Source organism: Pogonomyrmex barbatus, unplaced genomic scaffold, assembly GCF_055798465.1.
Source record: "Pogonomyrmex barbatus isolate J1 unplaced genomic scaffold, ASM5579846v1 scaffold8, whole genome shotgun sequence".
NCBI classification, from domain to species: Eukaryota; Metazoa; Arthropoda; class Insecta; order Hymenoptera; family Formicidae; genus Pogonomyrmex; species Pogonomyrmex barbatus.
Genome location: NW_028297182.1, coordinates 4,835,067 through 4,854,828, shown reverse-complemented (window position 1 = coordinate 4,854,828; position 19,762 = coordinate 4,835,067). Strand labels below are relative to the sequence as shown.

The 19,762-nt window shown below is 40.5% G+C and overlaps 1 protein-coding gene across 1 annotated transcript in view; it reads right to left on the bottom strand.

Moving 5' to 3' along the window:
- LOC105427730 (homeobox protein BarH2) overlaps positions 1-19,762 on the bottom strand; it is a 31,105-nt gene that overhangs the window by 5,098 nt on the left and 6,245 nt on the right. Inside the window, exon 2 of the mRNA XM_011639604.2 lies at positions 11,697-11,919. Coding sequence (XP_011637906.1) covers positions 11,697-11,919 — 223 coding nt within the window. The remainder of the gene's footprint in view (positions 1-11,696; positions 11,920-19,762) is intronic.

Here is a 19,762-nt window from a genome sequence, read left to right as displayed (position 1 = left end):
TGGTTACGTTGGCCACACTACCGGGAGCTTATTATACTAACAAATAGCCCGTGGAGTTTCAGTGCCTAATCATCGCGTATCATGGCACGCACACATATACACATATACAGATGTATGTGCACGTCACAGAAACATATACCTGAACCGCACCTGCGAACGTAAAAGCGCCCTTAGACGCGCGCGAGACAGAGATATATCAACAGGCCGTAGTCTGGGGAGTTGATACGTGTAACGGGGACGAAACGAACGTTATGGAACACGAAGGGAGACACGAGGTGAAATTCCCTACCGAAGGCCGTCGTATTAACCGGACATTATTGCTCGGTAATGCTGCAAATCATACCGCGAAAATTACGATACTTTCCCCGGAATCAAGGCGCGAGTTACTCGATCCGGTTATACCGTGAAAAAGATTATGCCCAACGGAATCTTCAAATGGTGGGCATGGGACGCGTGAATGTATAGTTTGAGTACTGACAGGGAAATAAGGGTGTAATGCACATTAGAAAATCGGTAGAAAGAAAAAGACACGTGATGCGTAAGCATACGAAAAGAAAAATGTTTGTTGAAGAAATTAGATTTGGATTCAAATATTCTGCAAATTTATAAAGTTAGTTAATTCCTAAGAATAAAAAATAGGAACCGAAATGGAAAATAATAATATTTCTATTTATCGAAAATATCTTAATCATATTAAGCTATATTTATACATCATCTTTTACTTGTTACATGTATCTCAATTTAACGATGACAAATTTTTTTTCTTTTTCTGCATACTCTTAATATAATATTACACACTATATATTTTAAAAATGCTTGAAAATAAAAATAGGTTTTATAACAAAATGTTATAAGTAAAATTTAGACAGCCTTACTAACGTTTAAGATTTATTACAAGACAAAAGTGAGAAAGGAGAATACGGATGAAAACTAACATTTTGGATTGCACGAATTATCAAACATGTAAACATATGTATTATATATTCATATAATATCAAAAACGTTGTGAACTTTTTTTTGTTTGATAAACATGATATAAGAGTGCGTGCTCACGCGATTAGGGGAACTCGCCCTTCATAAGAGAAATATATTAAAGTGCCGCATCGAGCGGCTTAATACGAAATGAGGCGAATAAGACAGAGAAAAATGTACGTAAAGAGAAAACGACTGTGAAGGGCTATTATATTACATGAGCCAACCTGCCATAACGTTCATGAATAATATCAAGAAAATTACAACCCTTTCGTGGCAGCGAGGCGTGAATTACATCCGACGTTCTTGCTCGATAAGTGCAAGTAGTTTTTGTCACTCCCGCTACCGTTAGTCTTTAAAAAAAATATATATATCTACATATATATGCTCTCTTTATTGTTTCCCGTAGTGTTATGATTAATTCAGTTAGAATTATAACATATGAAAAGAACGTCTAAAGTATTTAAAAATTTGGCCGGATATAAATCTGAAAATATTTATTATGCCATCAAAATACACATGCTTAAACTTCATGATAATGTTGCAAAATCTTTTGATATTTTAACAATCAATTCGAATTGATCTTACATATAATTATTTTAACAATCCAATAAAATTATTTTTAAATTTGAATAAAAATAATAGATAAAGAATAGATGTATGATATTCTCAGGAAAAACTTACAAATAAAAATTAATGTTTACGAATTTCTATAAATTACTATTATTATTATAATTTTATTATTGGTTACTAGTAATTGTGCGGAAATATTATAGATTTTTATCAGCGATATTGCATATTATTTTTGAGATCTTCGAGAATCGTTTTTACGTATCCGCGCTGATAAATCTAACTCTTTTTCCCGACTGTACCTCGATAAAAATTCGATGAATTCTAACGAAATTCAGACGATAATTAACGAGTACCGCCGACGCGTACATTTGTTACAGTTTTTTTTTTTTTTATTTAAAATTGCAGCCGCAATAAAAAAAGATCCTTCGAAATGCAAATGACTGTTATGGGGTAATAGCCGCGAGGGGAGGAAAGCGGAGTAGGGTGCACTTGGTGGTCGGAGTAATTAATAATCAAGAGATCCGCGCCTGGCAAGGGACAAAGCGGCTCTAACGGATATGCAACTCGCACGGAAAATTCGACAATTAATATATTTCGTGGGGTGCGAGCCCTCCTCTCTCCTCCCTCTTTCCCTCTTGTTCTCTTGTGATTCTGTGCTGATGTATAGTCGCGAATGTGGGCCACACAATCTCTACCTCTCTCTCTCTTTCTCTCTCTCTCTCTCTCTCTCTCTCTCTCTCTCTCCCTCTCTCTCCTTGCCTCTCTCTGTTTCTCTTTTTCTCTCTCCCCCCTCTCTCGATATGGCTCTGCTCGCCCTTTTGTGACGGGTTGCGATAGGGGAGGTTGCAGTAAAATCGTTCATGAATTTTAAACAGGCACCTCTGAATCGAGCCACGATCATTTCTCATTTTTCTGCCGGCACGTCGGAGGCGCAAGAAGGACGAGCGTGTCCGAGCGCGAGAATCAGAGAGAAAAGGAGAGAAAGAGTGACGGTGACAGACAGTGCCGAGAACCGCTAGTGCGATTATATGATGAGTAATGTTTTTTAATTCCCCCACTTTCGGCTAGGGTTGGCCGGCGATTTTCGAGTGCAGCCACTCTAAAACACCCTTAATTGCCTGTTGGCTTTTTATAGTCGTCCGCTAGGAGCTACGGGGCCGGAAGTAACGAAGGACTCAAGGGGAGAGATGGGAAGAAAGAAGGAGAGAGGGGAAGAGTCATTGATTTATCGTTTCTGAGGTGCTCGAGGGGCTGCTTGATCTCGCTCTGATGAAACGAGAAAAGAGGAAGAAGGGTTGAAGAGTGGTGAAGAAAGTGTAACGATCGCTGCCATCGCGCCTAATGATCATGCAGCTCGCCAGATCGTGGCCGCGTTGGGAGGAATTCCCGTTCTTCCTTACGGCGACAAACTCCTGAGAATCGATCGCATCTTTCCAAATGACGCCGTTCCTACCATCATCGCCGGGCATCAAAGTGACGTATCGCTTAGAAATCCAGATAATCCGAGAGTCAATGGTCTCGCAAATTACAATCGCGGTGTTTAAAAATCGTAAATTAATCTTTTTCGCATTTCTCCTTATTTGATCGCGATATTTTGATATTCAATGATGATGAAGTGACAAACATTAAAAACTATACTTACATCGTCATTTCAATTTTGTTCTTTAGTGAGACAAATGTTTTGGAAGTTAAACCCAAAATTGAATTTCGTTTACTAACATTTTTCAAGCGCGCAACGAGGTAAATTCGACGATTAGCGAGTCGAAAAGCGATAAACGCGACTCGCCGAAGACGAATATCAGAAACGTCCAGCTGTAACAGCCAGAAGCAAAAAATGGCACATCGGTAAGAAGAGGAGGGCGAGAAACTAGGGGGAGAGTTAATGCATTTATAATGGTGGCTGGGTCTGTTCGCTACTTTTGCGGTTACATGCCCGTGCGACACTAATGTTCTGGAGTCGCTAGGGCGCTTTGTGGTAATAATGGTGACAGCGAAACCGAGAAAAAGAGCGAGAGAGAAAGAGATACGTTAAGGAGAGAAAGGATAACATATTTTCAAATTATTATTCGCCTCAATGACTACGAGACACATGTTTCATAATACAATGCTCACCAGCTCGTCTGAAATTGCATTGATATTCAGAAAGATAGAATGATCGTGGCACACATGCTACGATTATTACATGGTCACCGATGTAATCGGGCTAACCTTTGAATTTTGAGATATGTAATAAGTTTCGTAAACTCTATTACAGTTTTCGCTCGGAAAACTGTCTTTTAATTTAACTCCTCATATTAAGTTAAAATATACAAAACCTAATTTAGAATTTAATTCTTTTAATTCATTATAACGTAAACATAATCTCCTTTTATTATCTGTAATATATTGTAAAAAAATGAAATATTTGACACTCATAATGCCGAGGACATCCTTATAAATTATAAAAATAATAAAAATTAAATCTTTTGGAACGATTTAATCATAATGTTTGTAGTCAAAGTTCAATTTTTTTTTTTTAATTTAAGATCTTGATAAATTTTAGATTTAATAGTCATTAGAACATTTTACATTTTTTTACATCAAATTTGAAAATATTTCTCGGACACACATAAGCATGATAAGAACGTCACAAATTACTATTTCCAATAGAATTACTGAAAAACACGCGACCTGGATTTCGAAAGGAGGACTCGCGGCGACGACGCCGCGCGTTAATTAACGGCGGCGATTAAGCGTCTCGCAACGTAAAAAGAGTTAATCAGGCGATTATATCCAAGCCTAAAAGGAGGGCCGACAAATGCGCATGCAAATACATCGTTACCGAGTATGCCCGGGACTGTTATCGCGCGCCATCCGATTAGCCCCGTTTTTCTAGCTATTTCGTGAAATTCCGCGGCGACTCGAGGGGCACGAAATCGCGCACGAAATCGCGGAGCTGCCGTGACGCAAGTCGCGATCGAAACGAGCGCATTCGACATAAGTACCTGCGAAATCAAGGCGACCCGTTATGAAGCGGTTTACCGGAGGCGTGGGAAGCCCGCGTTGTTCTTCCGGCGCGCCACGGCGACGGCAGAAGACGAGGGCCCCCCGAGAGAGGCGAATTCTCACGATCGCGACGTACGTAACGCGCCGGCGATGTCGTCACATCGTGACGACGCATTGTCATAATGCCATCGTCGGACACGGAAAGTAGCGGTCGCCGAAAAGTTGACGGCTTCGGCCGTCAGAAGGACACGACTTTTGCGACTTTGCATAAAAATTTTCTTTCGTTTTATCTTTTCTCAAGTCCTTTATAAACAAAAAATATTTTCAAAATAAATAAAATTTGACAAGAAAATATACTTAAAAATATTAAGAATTAGATTAGACAAAGCTCGTTTACAATACTTCGATTGTTTATATGTCAAAGAAATACATCTGTTTGCTACGTCAGATTTATTACTCTATATCTATCTTATTAAACTCGAGTGAATGTCACTCGAGTGTAAAACGCAAAAATAATTCTTCTTTCGGAATTTTAATTCGCGAACGTTATCACGCGGGGGGAGGAAGAGAGAAGGGGGATGGAATGTCCGCGTATACTCTCCACGGTCGTTAGTCATTTCTCTTTTCGCGGTGCACTTCTTCGGCGCCGTTATAGATAATCTCGCATTTGCATTCTTGGCGAATGCGGGTTATCATTTCCAGAGACAGACGCGTAGCAAAATAGCGCTGCGCGCGCGCGCGTTTACGGTGTAATGCTTGATGGCATGTAACGAGCGCAAAACCGTGTGAAGGATTTCAGCCTTCGCATCCCTCTTCACCGCCGTGATCGAATCCACGCGGTGTAGTAGTTTCTTCGGCGTAGTTCGCGTAGTTCTCATTTTGCGTGCTGGCTGTCCGAGCCGATTTTCAGAGCCGCGCGAGTCTCTCCGAGGGATAAGAGCCACGTCGCCAACCTAATTTCTTTCACACGTTCGGCGGGCATCAGCGCGGCGTCTGCGCTCGTGCCCGGCAAATAAATCACGCTTAAGCTACAGTCACATCTCGTACGATACAGCGTAATTTTAAGCTCGAATGAGTTTTCTCCCGCTTCTCCCGTTTGACTTTAATGGAGTCACGTTTGCTCATTATTACGGTGAAAAAAGCATCGAGTGATGAATATCTCATTATTACAGCTCGAAAGCGATGGCGCGATTCTACATAAATATATTAAAACGCGAAAACTTTTGTTGGCCGGATTTATTCCATCTCTTTTTCTCTTCCCTACGCTCTCTGTGCTTTATATTTTTTTTTCCGTGTGGCGTGATGTATCTGCTAATTGCAGGGGTGTACATTGAGTTAGGTGATAGCGCGAAAAACGTAGCGAGCAACATAGACGCGCAGTTATGTTTTCGTCGGGAAAAAAAAAAAAAAAGAAAAAAAATTTGAGCTGTCACATAATAGTTTAGAATTACGAGTCACGTCCCGAGAGCAGAATTTTCTCTTGCGCAAGATGTGCAAAAGAGTAGAATGTGTATAAAAGCCAAAGGTGCATATGTGTGAGCGTAACAAAGCGAATGGCAACGTAATGCAAATATCAGTTAAAATTGCATTTTATCTCGAGTTCATCGTATGCTGCGCCTTTAAAACCGCGTCAGATCGGAAAGATTCACAGTTGAACGTATACTTTCATGTTTTCAATTTAACATTTTGAAATATCGCGTTTGGCGTACGCCAAACGAAAATATGCTCCTTTTATCCTTTTTTCCTTTTGTTCGCAAAATTATAATTTTTCCGAGAAAAATAGTAGTTAGCCTTTTTATAATAACAGTTAAATATATAATTTTTACTAACTACATATTAGAAAATTAAAAATGTCAATTAAAAAGTAGTAAATATAGCCAAAGAAAATCAACACGTAGCGAGATAATGGGCCGCACTTCTTGCACTAATCACACAAAGTGACAATGATACCCGCGACTACTCTTCCGCGGACGCGCAAGGCAATAATAATTCAAACATATAAATCCCATGTGTGCATTACGAATGGCATAAACATATACGTGAATTCCAAATGGCGTTTCATTAAAATACACTTTTCGAGCCGAGCTCAGCGCGGCGTTATTAAAGATCGGAGGGACGCACGCTTCGTCAACGTTAGCACATACGTACGGCACGCTACTTGCGTGGCTCGCTTATGGCCGGGCAACGTAATTAGCCGATAAGTAGAGACGATTTGCCGTGAGTAACGTAACGAGTCCTAATGACTTCTAAACAACTAAACGACCGAGCGGCTCCGTGTACGCAGTGTGCCGCGGAAAAGCGAGGAGCGTATCGCTTATCGCGCTGGAAAAGCGCTTTACAGGCGGACCGTAATCTCCGCGCGTTTAGTTTCTCGACGTCGATTTCACGGAAAGTTTCGTGCGGAAAGGCATTGCGGTCAATCGTGACTATATCGTGCGCCCGTGCATGTGTGTATGCGCGCGCGCGCGCGCGTGTATGTGTGTCGTGCAATCGTTCAGATGACTCATTGTCGAGCGTAATTTACGTGCGTGCATGTTGGCTGATCACCCGATGAATGAGACGTCTGTTGGGGGAAGTGGAAGTAGCGTTTTCGAATTATTCATCGTGCATAGTCTTCGAATGAGTTTCCTGCTGGGAGATCGGTTCCTACTCGGTTTAATAAATCTCGCTTCTTGAAGACCTATCTAATATTCATGAGAAAAAAAAATGAAAAAGAAAGATCGTGAGTCAAGTAGTTGATTGGTGGATACTTCATAATGTCTGAGCGTAATTAGCGTACAATTGACGTCGATTAAATAAGACGTCTATAAGAATAGGAAAAAAACAGAGAACGGTTGTTAGATAGATCCATATGTTTCCGAGGAAATGACTGTAATTGTTAATTATGACAACTACGCATTATCCGTCGTTAATAGATCCTCATTTGTTTATCTTCTGCTGCAATTTATTTTTTCAAAATCCAACAAGAATGCTCGAAGAGCATTGTATAAAGTTAACATTCTTCAAAACTCGTTATCTCGGCATTATATGAATAATAGAAATTTATCAAGCAATTAAAAATTAATAAACGACAAAATACGAAATTTTTCAAGTTTTGGAGATCCAGTTATTCGTCGAGGCGGCATCTCTCCCGAGTGATTGATTCCAAAATACAGTTTTAGGTAGCGTGATGGTCGCGCGGCTTCTCCAAAAGCCGTTTCGCAGCGAAGACTTTGTTTTCATCGGGCGTTTAGCCGCGAGATGAAGGAAAAAGGGAGACAGAGTCCGTCGCCGTGGCGCCCGAGGTGTGGCCGGCGCCTCCGCGGAAGAAGCGCCGAGTCACACCGCCGCATCGGGGCGTGCACCGAGCAACAAAACTTTAAGCGGGCACTTAAGAAGCCGCCCGTCAGTCAGGACCGTCACTAATTTTCCCGGCTTTTTGCGGCAAGCGCGCGGCCTACACCCCCTTCCGCGCGTCCTCTCGCGCGGGGCGCGACGTGCCGCGACGCGCACACGTGCTCCCGTCCGACTTCGCTCGGTTTCCTCATTTTCGTCCTAATTAAACGCTGAATGTCAACATGGCGAAAATTAATTAGCGCGCGCCGTTACGCCACGGCAATGCCGAGGGATGGGAGGGGAGGGGAAGAGGAGGGGGGTGGGGAGGTGGGCGGACAGGAGACGGGAATTTCACGGCTCCGAGTATTGCGCGAGACAAGTACAAAGATTAAAGCGCACGTCATGCTGATCTGTAATTTATGCCGCGCGCGATATACGGTACTTCACACTTTGACGATATTTAATGAAACGTGTAGCAATTAATATAAGTTCCGCAATGTATACCAGGCTTGATTTCGTTGACACGATTGTGCTTATTTCGCGCGTGTGTATATACGAGTGTCCCTTCTAATTACGTCGATCAAAAATCTATTTTATATATATGTATATATATATATATATATATATATATATATATATATGTGTGTGTGTATGTAAGAATTAGATTACCGGTAAGCGGTCATGAAAGAGATTCGGAATATAAACAGCTATAGAGGAACCGTTGCGGTCGTGCAGATTAAGTGTCTTGTAGACGAGGGATTTCCCGAGTTCAAATTCAGTTGGTCTCCGTTTATTTTTTTCGAATCTAATAAATATCTTTCAGCTCAGAAGTGGGATACAGCCCATGTTACCTCAAAAAGGATACAGTCTATGTTACCTGACAGGGAGAATTCAGTCGATTTGTGTGTTGTTTGTGTGTGTCGTTCGGAATGAACGAAGTAAAGGTATTCCAATGTCGTGTCGATCGTTCAGAGATAAACGAAAAGTTGGGGAGTAAAAGTTATTCCAATTTAATATGTGTCGTTCTAGGTGAACGAACTCGGGGAGCAGAAGCTTCAAATTTCGGGTAAAATTTCGATAGATGAAGACTCGGTACATTCGGGACGAACGTAATGTCAGAATGGCCGAGCTGTAAGAATTAGATGACCGTAAGCGATCATGAAAGAGATTTGGAATATAAACAACTAACAGAGAGGAGTCGTCACGATCGTGCAGACTTAAGTCTTAGTAATAGACGAAGGATTCCCGAGTTCAAATCCAGTCGGTCTCCGTTTATTTTTCCGAATCTAATAAATATCTTTCATATAAAGCTTTTCGAGCTGTAACGAGATCGTTTTAAAAACGAAAAAAAATCACAGCGATAAGGGCTTCGGCTTTCCTTTTGTAGAGGCATTCAAAATTCGATCGATCATCAGCAGCTCGCTCGTGCCGGAAACGTTCACGTTTTTCAATTCGTTACGCATGAACTAACAGGACAAAACCCGAGTTTATTTCTCGATCGGTATGGGACGGCAGGCGAAACGCAAACGAGATATGACGCAGATATAACAGTAATTCGCGCGCTACACAAGTTCTGTATCAAAAGCGATCCTTAATCACCGTTGTCCATTACGTCGATCCGACGTAATGAGCGAGCAAACTGCCGACTGTAGAAAATAAATAGCCGTAACGATTACGCCGTGTACAGTTGCAATGTGCGAGAAGTCAGGGACGTGATATGGGAAACGAGCAGCGGTCTTTTGAAAATCGTGGACTTGGCGGCACGCAATTACGCACGGGGCGGGGGGGGGGGGGGGAAAGAAAAAGAAAAAGAAAAATTGAACGGCCGCCGAAATGCAGGCACGATCTTTCACGATCGGAGCGGCGCAACGCTTGGCAGCGCTCGCTGCCTGTCATTACGCCATTCGCTCCACCACCGGTAATTGACAGTCTAATGACACAGTCTAGAGTCTGGCGTTCACCTCGCCTCGCCCCTACCTTTTCGTACATCGTACATCACGATCTACGAGGGATCCTCATTAACGATTCGCCTTCTTTGTGCGCGATCGGCCGCTTGTCTAAACTAAACGGCCGCCGGTAGAAGTCGCGAAGTCATGACTTGTGGGTGTTCCCTGCTAATCACCGTACGTTTCAGCGCGACGAGAAGAACAAGAGAGTAATGATAATTAAGTGCGTAATGAGATCAATATGTAGTCGGCATGGGGGGGGGGGGCTTTTGCATATCGATCGATATAAAATTGAGATTTTAATGGAGACGAACCGGAATTTTAATTGATTGAAAAGATTCGAATAACGCATATGACATATATAACAAGAGGAGAGACGGCACTGTGTAATTCCGGCGCTATTTGTCCGTAGTTTTTTCAAGAAAGAAGAATTGTATAGAACTTTCCCCGCCGATGTTACACTCGTTTACTCGGGACGAAGCGTATCGAAGTGATTCCGCGGAACGATCCATGGCATGCGATTTTAATTTCGCTCGGTAAACTTTCGGTGTGCGGGACTTGCGAGATAACCAACAAGCCAGCTGATTAGATTGGAAAGAGCGGGACGGCCAACGAAAAACTACGAAAGGACCCACAGGCGCCACTGGATGACTTCGCGAAACTATGTTTTACAAAGGATGCCGCGGAGGATTTTGAAACCGATTCCAGCTGCCTGGTCTTACTTTCGTAAAGGAACCGACGAATCTAAAGTCAATCTATAATGGATCAATAAACAGCAGTCTTAATATTTTCAAAATAAATCCTTTCTCTCTAACATATTTTCTTCTATTTTATTAAGTTTAGAAAAAATGTTTTACGTATCTTAAATCTTAGTCTATGAAGATAATAATTTTTTTTGACAGTGCAATCTAAAGTCGGATCTAAATAAATAAATACACATATTTTCAGAATTTTTTCAGAAAATATTTGGATTCAATTGCACAATTTTTAATTAGAATTTTCAGAAAAAAAAAAACATCTGTCGCGTAACGATCAAAATTACTCTTTTAACTTATTAAAGTGTCGACCAGGACGATATTCTTAAAATCGGGATAGGCCGCAAAACCGGTAACGGAGGCGCATGACTCTCGAGATATTTGCTCGGGTTTTGGCCAACGATCCTCGCGTTTAACCACGTAAACAACGCCTTTGTTGGCCGCCGCGATTTCCATTTACGGATTCGACACGCGCCGGCACAAAGGACCGCGCCGCCATACTTCCGAGATGGGGGATCGTGATGAGGAGCTTTCTATCCGATATTCAACAATGTATAACGCGAGCATTGAAAGGTCGATCGATCGTCATGGTTCCACCTTTGTCTCTTTAGAGTCAAACTTTTAACGGCTATTCAACGTTTTTTACGTGCAGCCTCATCATGTAGTCAATCGCTTACTAAAAGGAAGATATACCTCCCTAGTAATTATCTTTCAATAAAAGTCTCTTCAGAATCTTCATAAGAAACTCGATTAAAAGTGTCGAACGATGTATAATGTTCATGAAAATTATTTTTAACTTTTCAATACTTACAAGAAGAAAAGAGAGAATATCGAGTTTTACAATAAATGGTTGCAATTAAATATGGTATATATATATATTAGCTATAAGAATTTCAAGCTTGAGAGCCTATTAATAGTATTACATTTAAAATTGTTATTTTTTTATATATTCCATTCCACGCACACGCACACACATGCACACACGGTTAATTATGGATCAATTTCCGAGTAAATTTTAAGGATGAAAAAATTATAACTACCGTATCACGATTGTTTGCGTCCTGATGGCGACCACAAAATTAATTATCGTCCGCATATGTCGCATTGTGTCTCATTTAGAAATTAGTAACGCATCTTTCGTTTCGCTCACCTTCTGTTTTGGTACCACGTTTTCACTTGCGTGTCCGTCAGCTGCAATTTCGCCGCCAGCTCCATCCTGTCCTGCACGCTAAGGTACTTTTGCCGCTCAAAACTCTTCTCGAGAGTCTGAAGCTGGTGATCCGTGAAAGCTGTGCGCGCCTTACGCTGCTTCTTACTCTGCGCGGAACCCAAGGAACTCGAGGACGAGCTTTTAGGATCATCCTCTTTGCCACCTGAAATTGCAAAACTGTTGATATTGAACACCTTCTTACTTTCCTTCCATTCTCGTCGTGCTCGACTTAACTATAAAATTATCTCCAAAGAGGAAAAAAAAGATTTAACGATCTTGGATCGAGGGTATGCCGATGATAATTACTTTGTTACGCTTAATAAGTAATTTATAATTTAATTATTATTTTTTTTAATTATACAATAAGATATTACGTATTCATCTTTGAACAAACTTTATTTTAATTAAAAAAAATCTATATAAGGCTTATAATTTTTAAAATACTATATATATATATAAGTTTCACGATATGCATACATAACAATGATGTTGTAACAATATAATATAATATATTTTACCAAAAAGATTTCTACATATAAAGAATCATTGGTCCATCAGAAATTGCGAAGTGCCGTGTGCCAAGCTTTTGTTTTCGCGGAGGGTAGAATCGATGCCGCGCGCGTGGATTATACGCGATGTTCGTTTTTGTCGTTGCTCGCATGGCGATTGCAGCCGCCTCTCTATCGACGAAACAGAAAGGGGGGGAGAGAGAGAGAGAGAGAGAGAGAGAGAGAGAGAGAGAAAGAGAGTAAAATCCTTTTGTTCTCAGTTCGACTCTCCGCGCAGCCGAGAGCCGATTGGCTGGTATCGCGGATTGGACCACGCAGCCGCGTCGAGACGCCGCAAATTATCCCCCCGATACGTCGTCGTATCCGGAGAGAGATAGAGAAAGAGAGGGTGGGATTCCCCGAGGAAACCGATTACACCCGATACGAGTCACGCTCACACGCGGCATACAATCGCACGTCCATGTCCGTTTCATCCCTCTCTCGATTCATTACACCATCGTTCTTGTTTCTGTCGTAGATGGACAGCCCAGTCATAGGAAATAGATAATTTTCCATTTTTTTAATGGAACGAATTATTGAGAAAAATTATTAAGACTAAATAGTGTCGATAATGTAATAATAAAAACGAAGAAGTAAATTTGATTATCCAAAAAAAGTTTTAAACTTTATAATTGGATTAACAAACATGCCTTTTTATTTATTGCTTTAAAATTATAAAATATTAGAGATCAAATATTGTAATTTGCTTTTCTTATTAAAGAAAAAGGAAAGAAGAAACATGATTTTTACAAATATTACCTGTGATTGGCTTCTTCAAAAGTTATAACTTCCAAACTGCAATGTAAACTCTTGCAGCAATTTTATTTTTAGACGTAGAAAAACTCTTTGCCCTTCGGCAGATAAATTATCCAACCCTTCTCGAATTACCCCATAACGGGGGACGTGTCTTGTTGCAAGTAAATCGAGCAACCTTCCGAGAAGTCCCGCCCGATCAGAAAACCATCGAGACTTAACCTCCTAAGGGAATAAAAGCCCGCACAGGCTTCTAAAAGTATCTAAAGGCCCGTTGTCGCAAACTCATCGATTGGAACGGTCGTGGATGGCACGGGAGAAGCACCCTGGCAGAAGGTGGGACCAGAGGGGAGGATGCAGCTAGGAATAACACAGCACCGGAAGGGAAGTGGCGGAGAGAGGAGGAGATCGGGAAGATAGAAAGCTCGTGGATTGAGTTAACCCGGACGAAAGCGCGGCTCTTAGCCCCTGTTTGATCGGCAGATTCGCTCGAACGGGTCCAGAATCTGCCGCGCCATGTTGGCTACCATGACGGGCACGCGCGCGCGCGCAACACCCCCTCCTAAAAAAGGTTTGGAGCAAGGAACTCCATCCTGACTGCATCGGCACCACAGCTCGTCGATTCGAGCTCGACTCCGGAGACTTGTCCGCGAAAACGGGTGGAAAAGGGTGGAGGGAGGGGGAGGGAAAATATAAGAGTGGAACGGTGGAAACGGAGGTTGGAAAACTAAATTTACTATGTGATACACTTAGAGCCCGGGTCCCGACCGACGTCGGAGTTCTCCTTTTGAGACACTTCCAAGACGTTAGGCGGAACTTTTCCCTCCCAAGTCCCCTCCTGCCCATCCTTTGCACGGTAACTCGAGAACCATCGCGAAACATCCATCCCTCTTTTTTCCCGGCCATCCGCCCGCTCGCCGTTCGTCTGCGAGGCACGTAGTCCAGGGCTCAGGGCTTATCTATGTCCGCCTCGTCCTTACGAGCGTGTTCATGCGCCACTCTTTACCCCCGCGTTTTCACTTTGATGCGAAATAGCGACGCCCACGATCGGCTTTGCGCAAAGTGGGCTCCATTTCAGGATTGAAGTCGCGATTTGCGATCATATGCTTCCGGCGATCTTTATATCATCTTTATATACCAGTGTCAAGATAAAATTAAAACGTGAATTACGCTAACATAAAATGAGTTTTTTCAATGAAGGCAATAATTAAATTCAATATTTCTATTGTCTTTGCTTTAACGTGTTATGGACGATTAATACATATTTCTCCGAAATATTACACAATGGCTATTATATACTTTTTGTTAACGGCAAAAACAGGAAATCGTACAGGAAATGTAAAAAAAATTTTGTAACCTATTCGATTAACGATGCTCACACATTCATAACATTACTCTTCTATTCAGTTTTGTAGTCTAATAATTCACTTCGACGCGGTAAATGATCGATATTTTTTTGGTCTCTTATAACAATAATGCGGCATTACAAATTCCGCGCATTATTCATTACGCCATAAAGCCATCCAATTATCCGTCCGATAGTTGCAATATTACCCAGTCCTATCAATCTAATTGTGCGGCGACATTACGGCATTGAAATAAACTCATCAGTGTGAACTTTCTTTGCGAATACAAAATGCGGCTCGTTGCTAGTTGATGGAACGCATCACTCATCATATACGAAACACACGCGTCAAATCGCTCGCTCGTAACAAAACTTTAGCGTTAAAATGGATCTGTTCCGCGTAAGGCAGCGGTCTCTGAATTCGCTCGACGGACTTTTCTCTCTCGCATAGAATATTTCAGTGAAGTTCTCAAAATACTCTCAAGATATTACCGGCAACTTCGTCTATCCGCTAAAGTAACTCGAGCACCTTCTTTCCTTTTGGGAACTAGAACAGTTTCCCTTTATCTTCCCCACATCTTTCGCCGACACGACACGTAGTCACCGGGCTTTTACGTAGGTTTGTCTATGGTTATAAAATGTGTTACGACGACTTTTTATTCCGTATGTTATTTTGAGTCCGCGAAATCAAACGACTGTTCGCAAAGGGATTTTCGAGTTACGCGAACTTTTCAATTGTGGATAAAGTTAAGCGAAGCGATCGGGTTTAAGTTTTTATATTTGATCTGCTATTAATATTTCTCTTTTAGAATCAGTAATAATTTCCAAAGAGATTACATCTTGATAGTGTAAATTACATAAAGATGATCTTTAATCTTATTTTTTATAATGGTAGAAACGTTATTGAGACAAGATAGTATCGAAAAGCAAATTCACCGAGATTATGATGATTACGACCCCCAAGATTTCAGATTGAGCGAGAAATAATATTTTAGACGCGCGTTTTCCCAACGCGTTACTACCGCGTGACGTGCGACAATAGCTCCGCGTTAATTGACGCTAACGCTCGCGAGGTATTCGTGTTCCATAAGTCACGACGGTAAACGTCATTTCCACTGTCAAGCGGCGAAATGTATTTTAAAGAGGTTCTCGCAAACATGGCGCCCGTGAACGGATGTACCGCGCCAGTGAAAATCATGACGTGTTCTCAAGTCGCATTACGTGAAAGAGAAAGACCGGGGAAGAAAGACAGGGAAGAATGGAGGAAATGAGGGGGACTTGCGTGCCACAAGCATCGCCAGGGTACAATGTATGGCGCATAAAAGTGAGATTAACAGGATGTTTATCGAGCAATTATGCGCCGCTGCAATTAGTGCCAGCATGTTGCCGCCGTCGTCCACGTCGCGGTCAAATCGTTCACGTCGTCATTACGGAGGTCTATGCGCCAATTGTGATTGCAATTTACAAGCGAGAAGCGCGCAAGTTTTTAACAGACTCGTTAAAAACAAAGCAAAATCCATTAAACAGTCTAAATTATTTTTCAAAATCTTGATTTGTCGATTTGTTCGTTTACATATTTAAGTAATTTCTATAATATGTATAAATTGTGAAACGTTAAAAAAAATAAGATCGCCAAATACTCTGCATTTACATTGCATTTATATTATGTATACATATAGATTTTTAGAATAATCTTACAATCTCGTCCTTTTCCTAAAATCACTTTTCTCTATTTCGATGGAAATATTTTGTTGAAATTTTCTCTTAATTGATTCCATTTCATTATTATTCCATCAATATACGCAGTTTTCAGTACATACTTCAAAAAATTTCAACAATATTTTTTAATCCTTATATTTCGTAGTATTACATTGAATTTCATAAGGGCAAGTATGATAGTACCCTATAAAATTATAATGGAAAGTAAAATAAAGTTATTCAAAAATTACTGGATATATTTCAAAATAAATTTTAATTTTTCTTATGCAATGATAATGTAACATTAAATAATGCCATATACTAATATGTATTATATGTAATATTGTGAAATATAAGGAAAGTTAATGTACCGTTGAAAAGTAATAAAAAATTTTGAAATGATAATGACATAATAATGATAATGATAATCAAGAGAGAATTTCAGTGCTAAATATTCCGTCAGAATGATTAATTTTATTAACTATCGATTTGTATCGAAAATATTGAAGCAAATATTCGAATGATAATCAATAATAGTTATTACATATAAAAGAGCGGACACAAAAGAGAGGCAGAGACAGAGAGAGAAAAAGGGAGACAGAGATGTAATTTTTTTTATAAAGGAATTATGTTGTAGCGACATTAAGTGTAGCGACAGACAACTTCCCGAGTAATCGAGCAATTCGACATCGTTACTGGGCCAAGGACTGCATGCGAAAACTTGCAGACACTGTGACGAATGCGCAGGATGTAGAGAGTGCAGCGCTAGTGGTTGCAACCGAGGGAGTCAGCCGGACGGATCATAAAAATGGGAATAATAAAACTTTCGCAAAGCGTTGCCTCGCACTTTATGATCTTGGCGGATGAACGTGGGGTGGAAGGGTTGCTAAGGCGAGGAGCGGGAAAGAGAGGAGGAAAAGTTTCCATTGTGCTGCGCACCCGCGATTTTATTTGCTTATTGCTTTATTTCGCGCTGAGTGCATCGCGTAAGTAATCCGCGAAAGAAAGAGAAACGGAGGGAGGGAGAGAGGGGGGGGGGGGCGTGAATCTATATTTTTATATATAAAATGTCCATCCTTTTATAAAGACAAAAAAATATAAATGTAGATCGTTTAGATAATCATCCACGATAAGAAAAGGGTAATAGTTGTGGTCAATCATCGCTGCGGATGGGAACAAACGTGATTTCCGACGGATTTTCTTCCTCTCAAGAAGCGAGCACTGTAACGGCGCTTTTTTATCGAGTATTCACCGTGAAATTCTCCGAAGGCATCATTTTGAAAATATAAATGTAAATGTAAATTTATCTATGAAATAGCTAATCAAGTATAAGCTTATATAAATATATAATAAAAATGTTTCGTCAATTTTGTACAATAACGGCAACATTTAACTAAATAACAAAAGCGCAACAGATATAATATAAAATATTTTACAGATAATATAAAAATATTATCTCCATAAACGATATGTATATCATCATATCGTTAATTTTCTACACAAATTAATAGTAGATTTAATTTTCTAAGCGAGATTATTAACAATGAAATGAAATCTTAAGAGTAATTTTTTCTTTATAGAAGCACCTTTTTTAGAGAAGCTGCTTTGGAATTTTGCTTACAAATTCGAGTCACACCTCCTCGCTTGGCCTCATATCGCACGGGGTGTTCTCTTACCATCACCACCTACAACCCCTCGCATCGTGTACAAAGGCGGTGGCCCTCGACGGGACAGAATCTGACCCCTCTTCTGTATTGTATTACCGCGTCGCCACCTTTGGGGGAGAAAACACTGGGAATAATGTTATGGGGCAACGTTTTATTGCCTGCCCACTCTATTTGCAGCGATCCCACGGGGGACAAAAACTGTCAGCGAGAATTTCAAAAACAAACTATGAAGCTGTGAGTCAAATTAGTATCGTATACATCGTGTAGAAGCAGACCTTTTATTGTATTTAAATTCGTATTTTTTTAATTTTTATAATCTTAAAGGATAAATATGTGAAAATAGCGCGAGTAAAATATGAATAAAATAATATAAAAAATTAAATATGTATAGAAGAAATTTTTTAGTGATAAATATGGATAAATGTTACATGATATTTACAGACGAACAACGATATATAATTAATATCGTTATGTTACACGTATGAATAAAAATGGCTCTCATAATATCGCATTAAGACCTGCGGTATTTTGCGCAATCGTAACAGCTTTTCGATAGCTATCGCTTCATAATTTATTTAAGGATATCATAGCAGAATAAGGAGGTGTCGTGTGTCGGTTTGCACGGCGATCTATTGCCACAAGGAAACATTATAGGGAAAAGTGCAATCGAGTTAGATCATATTATATGAGCCTTAGATTTCCGCAGGGTGCGTAACACTCGTGTTTCTCGAATTTCGCGAAATGCATTCCGCCGTAGTCGGCGAACAGAAATGCGTCGATTGCATCAAAGCCATTCGCGGAATAATTGCGAAAATTTGCGAAGCCTGTTTTAATGTTCTCTAAAAAAAAAAAAAAACTCTTGAAAAGTTAAAAATATGATATAAAGTTATATAAAAATATATAAACGTATAAATTATATAAATATATGTTGAGATATTAAAAATTGTTTTTATATTTATAAAACGCGTTTGCGTACGCACGTGTCGAGCAAGAGGATGTTCGCAATCATACATCGTCGGGAACATAATTCGAAAGTTTCCAAAGTACCGCGGTATACATTAGTAATAATTACTCCGTTATTTTGAGCGAGCACGGCTCTGGTCGCTTATGCGCGCATTATACACGGCCGGACTTCGCTAAAGACTTCCTCGCGTATGCTGCCGACAGGTGTTTACCTGTCGTTGTCGGGATTCGCGCGGTCGGTTTCCAGCTTAACAAGATTCTCAAATCCTCTTAAGCGCCTCGCGGCACTCGCGTTGACAAACTTGACCTCGCCTTTCTCGAAATCTCGATACCACAAAATCACAATCCGTTTCGCATAATCATCCAAGATTACCAAGAGCGAATTTGATTAATTAAAATGATCGATCGAATTATGAGACTCGAAACGATTTTACAAAGATTTTTTTCGAGTAAAACGAGACACCGCCTGATTCTCCTGATTAGACAATGCGCTTCTGCGCATTGTTACCTACGTAAACGTTCGCCTCCGACGCGGAATAATTAATCATCCGCGCGTAATCTAAGATCACCCGCTTTGTAAACACGATACCCTCCCGCCGTACGATCGTTCGCCACGATTACATTCATCATGACATTCTACGCAGCGCCAAATCATCGTAACGATTGCCAAACCTCAAGTATGCTTAAAACGGAACGCTGAGCATTACCTAATATTCTGATGGACATTCTGATGAAACGGTTAAATCCGTTGTGGCCTAAACTCCCACACATTTAGCTCAAGCTTTCGTGAAATTGAGTCTTCAACAAATTCCCCGCGCTAATATTTTTGTTACATGTGTTAATGTTACAAAATACTTTATTCAACACTTGGTACTTAATCATTGCTTACGATATTTCCATGATATTTCTTACACGGTATTTAATTCTGCTGTATCACTTTATCTCTTGACACTCAGATAATCGTTTTCCCATGCGTCATTCAAAGTCTTCGCTGACATTTATAGGGACTACCAACGGCATTCCAGTTCTCGA